General features: G+C 37.0%; 1 protein-coding gene across 1 annotated transcript; it reads left to right on the top strand.

Annotated features, from left to right (window-relative positions):
• The first annotated feature begins 680 nt into the window (after nucleotides 1-680).
• On the top strand, nucleotides 681-2,930 carry npbwr2b (neuropeptides B/W receptor 2b). The gene is made up of 2 exons (XM_035382936.1): nucleotides 681-752; nucleotides 1,012-2,930. Exon 2 carries the CDS (start codon nucleotides 1,161-1,163, stop codon nucleotides 2,217-2,219), a length of 1,059 nt encoding a protein of 352 aa, XP_035238827.1. The 5' UTR covers nucleotides 681-752; nucleotides 1,012-1,160; the 3' UTR covers nucleotides 2,220-2,930.
• Nucleotides 2,931-3,817: the final 887 nt, after the last annotated feature.

The following is a 3,817-nucleotide window of genomic DNA, read 5'->3' as shown; positions in this document are numbered from 1 at the left end:
TTTTGTAGATGAATATGTACCAGTGGACCAATCTGTGCAGATGTAAAGAAGTTAACCCAGACCATTCATATAGGAGACAATGATGGGTTAAGAATTTTGCACCTGTAATGAAGCGTAAAGCATTATGGTAAACCATACAATCATTTTTGACAATGGACTACAGCCAGGGGAGGGCTGTCATCATGGATCAAAATATGTTGAACAAATACTTACTGATATAAAACCATATATGTTATTTGTGTCATTAGTCAATTTTATGAATAGCCTGACAGAACATCACCAGAATGAGGACATTAATAAAAGCTAATAACTGCAGCAAGCTATCACTGTCTATCCCTTTGCGGTCAATGTATTTAGTTAACTTCCAGTTATCTCTAATCATGTACTTTATTTCATTATATCATACCCGAGGTAAATAGCTATAGGAACACTAAAAAATATAGTGTAATATGTAAGTTTTTGTCATACGTATCTAAATAAACAAATTAAACCAATTAGTAATTACTTATTTCTAGAACAGAATTCCATTTACTTGTATACATCCACAACGCAGTATTATCCTGGACACTGTCCATACTCAAACGAAATTGCAGTACTGTATGGTATTCAACAAGGACCCTTGCAGAAAGCTTCACTGGGTCAGTGACGTCACCCATCCGCACTCCCTTCTTTAACTAGTTGAGAAATAGACAGTTCGTGGTGTTCACCGTCAGACGAAGGCAGAGAGACAAGTAGCAAGCTCTCCATTTGCGGTAAGAACACGTTATTTAATTCACTATCTGTACTCTTTAATATCGGATTTATTTATTTTGCTCTTGTGGGAGCGCAATCTTGGGTACAATACTAGATAGTGATTTTATATGTGTAATGAATTTGTAGGACGTTCAGTAAGTGTTTCATCTGCAGAGAGGAGTGACATTATTAAAATATATTCCTTTTTCATTCTGAATACATTTTAATGCATGTAAAGTTTGTTTGCTATATTAAGCATTTTCAATATCTTGTCCTCAGATCTCGTCATGTGCAAAGTGCAAGAACACAGTTTATTTTCATTAAATCCCAGGATGGCTGGCTATAGGATTAAGCCGTCGATGCAACTCGTTTCTGTTTTAAAAAAATAATTCCGATATTTTATGCATGTGTAATTGTTTTACTAGTTAATGAGAAACCCGAGGGGTAGCCCAACGGTGGAAGATAAAATGGAAAATATATCCAACTCGACAAACAAAAACTCTGTGTGCAACCGTTCTATGGACTTCTATTCCTTCAACTCTGCCAACCGGACCGATTTAAATTGTACGCCCCCGGATCAGTTCCTTCTCCAACCGGATTTCTACGTTGTTCTGCCGGTCATATACTCTGTGATATGCGCTGTGGGTTTGACAGGCAACACAGCTGTCATTTATGTAATCCTCAAGGCACCCAAAATGAAAACAGTCACCAATATGTTTATCTTGAACTTGGCGATCGCTGATGACTTATTCACATTAGTTCTGCCCATCAACATTGCCGAACACCTCTTACATTACTGGCCCTTCGGTGAGGTGTTGTGCAAAATAATCCTGTCCATTGACCACTACAACATTTTCTCCAGCATCTACTTCCTCACTGTAATGAGCATCGATCGATACCTTGTAGTCCTCTCGACGGTGCGGTCCAGAAGAATGCCCTACCGTACGTACAGGGCAGCAAAAATAGTTAGCCTATGTGTCTGGGTGCTGGTGATTCTTATCGTCATGCCATTCACCGTTTTCGCTGGAGTTTATATTAGCCACGACGACATGGAAAGAAAGAGTTGTGTGTTGAGTTTTCCCAGCCCGGAAAGTTTCTGGTTTAAGGCCAGTCGGATTTATACGCTTATCCTCGGATTCGCCATCCCTGTATCCACAATCTGCATTCTTTATACCATGATGCTGTACAAACTGAGAAACATGCGACTGAACTCCAACGCCAAAGCTCTAGATAAAGCGAAGAAAAAGGTGACAGTTATGGTGTTTATTGTGCTGGCAGTGTGCCTCTTTTGTTGGACCCCTTTCCATCTGAGTACCATCGTCGCCCTCACCACGGACCTGAGGACGACACCTTTATTGATAGGAATTTCCTACTTTATTACCAGTCTAAGCTATGCCAACTCGTGTCTGAACCCTTTCTTGTACGCCTTTCTGGATGACAGTTTCCGGAAGGCTTTCAAGAAAATGCTTGAATGTAGACCTGCTTGAATGTACATAACGTGGGGAGGAAGCTTTGGTGTTATAGGAAGTTTTCCATTCACCACTTTCCACTTCAAATGTTGTATTATCATTTAATGATTTATTAATTTGATTTATCTACCGTGAATTTACAAATGGATATATTTAAACATAAAAGTTACAACTAAATTATTATTATTATTATTATTATTATTATTATTATTATTATTATTATTATTATTATTATTATGTGGCCTTTTGTCTCCCCCTTGTGTTGCATGAAGGAACACGTAGAGTTGGAGAGAATTGTCCCTGGACATTTAGCACATTCCTTAAGTTTTAAGCTTTGAAAGGAAGTTATTTTTGTATAGAATAGACTGGGTACTGTGCCCAAAGAGTATAACAAAATTCAGTGTTATATATTTGCAATTCTTTTAGCTTAGACTGAACTGCATACTGTATACTCTTGTACATGTTTGTATTTGTTAATGAAAGTAGGTCATCATCGTTATGCTTGTATGCATTGACTGCTTAAAAAAAAAAATTATTTTAAAAGATGAAAATGGATTGTAGTTGTTCATATCATATAATTGCATTGCCAGTTTTACAGATGATTTATGTTATTTGAAATTAATTTGTACACATTGTGCCAAGAAAATAAAGATCATACAAGTATGCTTCAAGTTCTTCACAACCAGCAAACATGAACATGCTATTTCAATAAATGTAAAATAAAATCAAGTGTTTTGTCTGATTTGCTTTGGATGCGTGTATTAAGCTATCTTACTTTAATTTTCCTACCAAAGGTACACACATTTAGCAAAAATCAGTATAATGCAAATATAAAATAACTTTTTTGTAGAGCATTTTAGTTTTAATGTTGAAATCCATACACACACACACACACACACACACACACAGGGTAGCATTGTCGCCTCACAGCAAGAAGTTCCTGGATATAAATCTGGCCTGGGCCTTTCTGTGTGGAGTTTGCATGTTCTCCCCGTGTCCATGTGGGTTTCCTCCTACAGTTCAAAGACACGCAGGTAGGTTAATTGGAGACTCAAAATTTCCCATAGGTATGAGTGTGTGAGTGAATGGTGTGTGTGCCCTGCGATAGATTGGTGGCCTGTTGAGGGTGTATTCCTACCTCTGGCCCAATGCGTGCTGGGATAGGCCCCAGCACCCTCTGCGACCCTGCCCAGGATAAGCGAGTATAGAGAATGGATGGATGGATGAAAAGATTGGAACAAAGACAATCTACTTTGAACTTTTAACAGCAACAATAATTCATATTCATGTCATTCCTCATTAATATTATGAAGTAACAAATACAGATATACAGTACTGTACAGATATGACTCCATGAAAAAGTACTGGTCAACTTCAAAACACTTACTTTCAACATCAAGATTCCAGTTATAAATGAATCAACTATTATTTATTACCTCAAAACAATCAAAAGGGAATTTAATCAAAAAATGAAATAATAAAATCACAAATTAAAAGGTTGATAAAATATCCATTCAATGTGTCAAAAAAATGTGACAAAAATTACAATTTTCTGCTGGAGATACCATGAGTTCACATATACGTGCTTTATTAAGAGAGCCATAGAAAGCAGAACT

This window comes from Anguilla anguilla, chromosome 11, assembly GCF_013347855.1.
Source record: "Anguilla anguilla isolate fAngAng1 chromosome 11, fAngAng1.pri, whole genome shotgun sequence".
NCBI classification, from domain to species: domain Eukaryota; kingdom Metazoa; phylum Chordata; class Actinopteri; order Anguilliformes; family Anguillidae; genus Anguilla; species Anguilla anguilla.
This window is presented reverse-complemented; position numbering and strand designations above follow the sequence as displayed.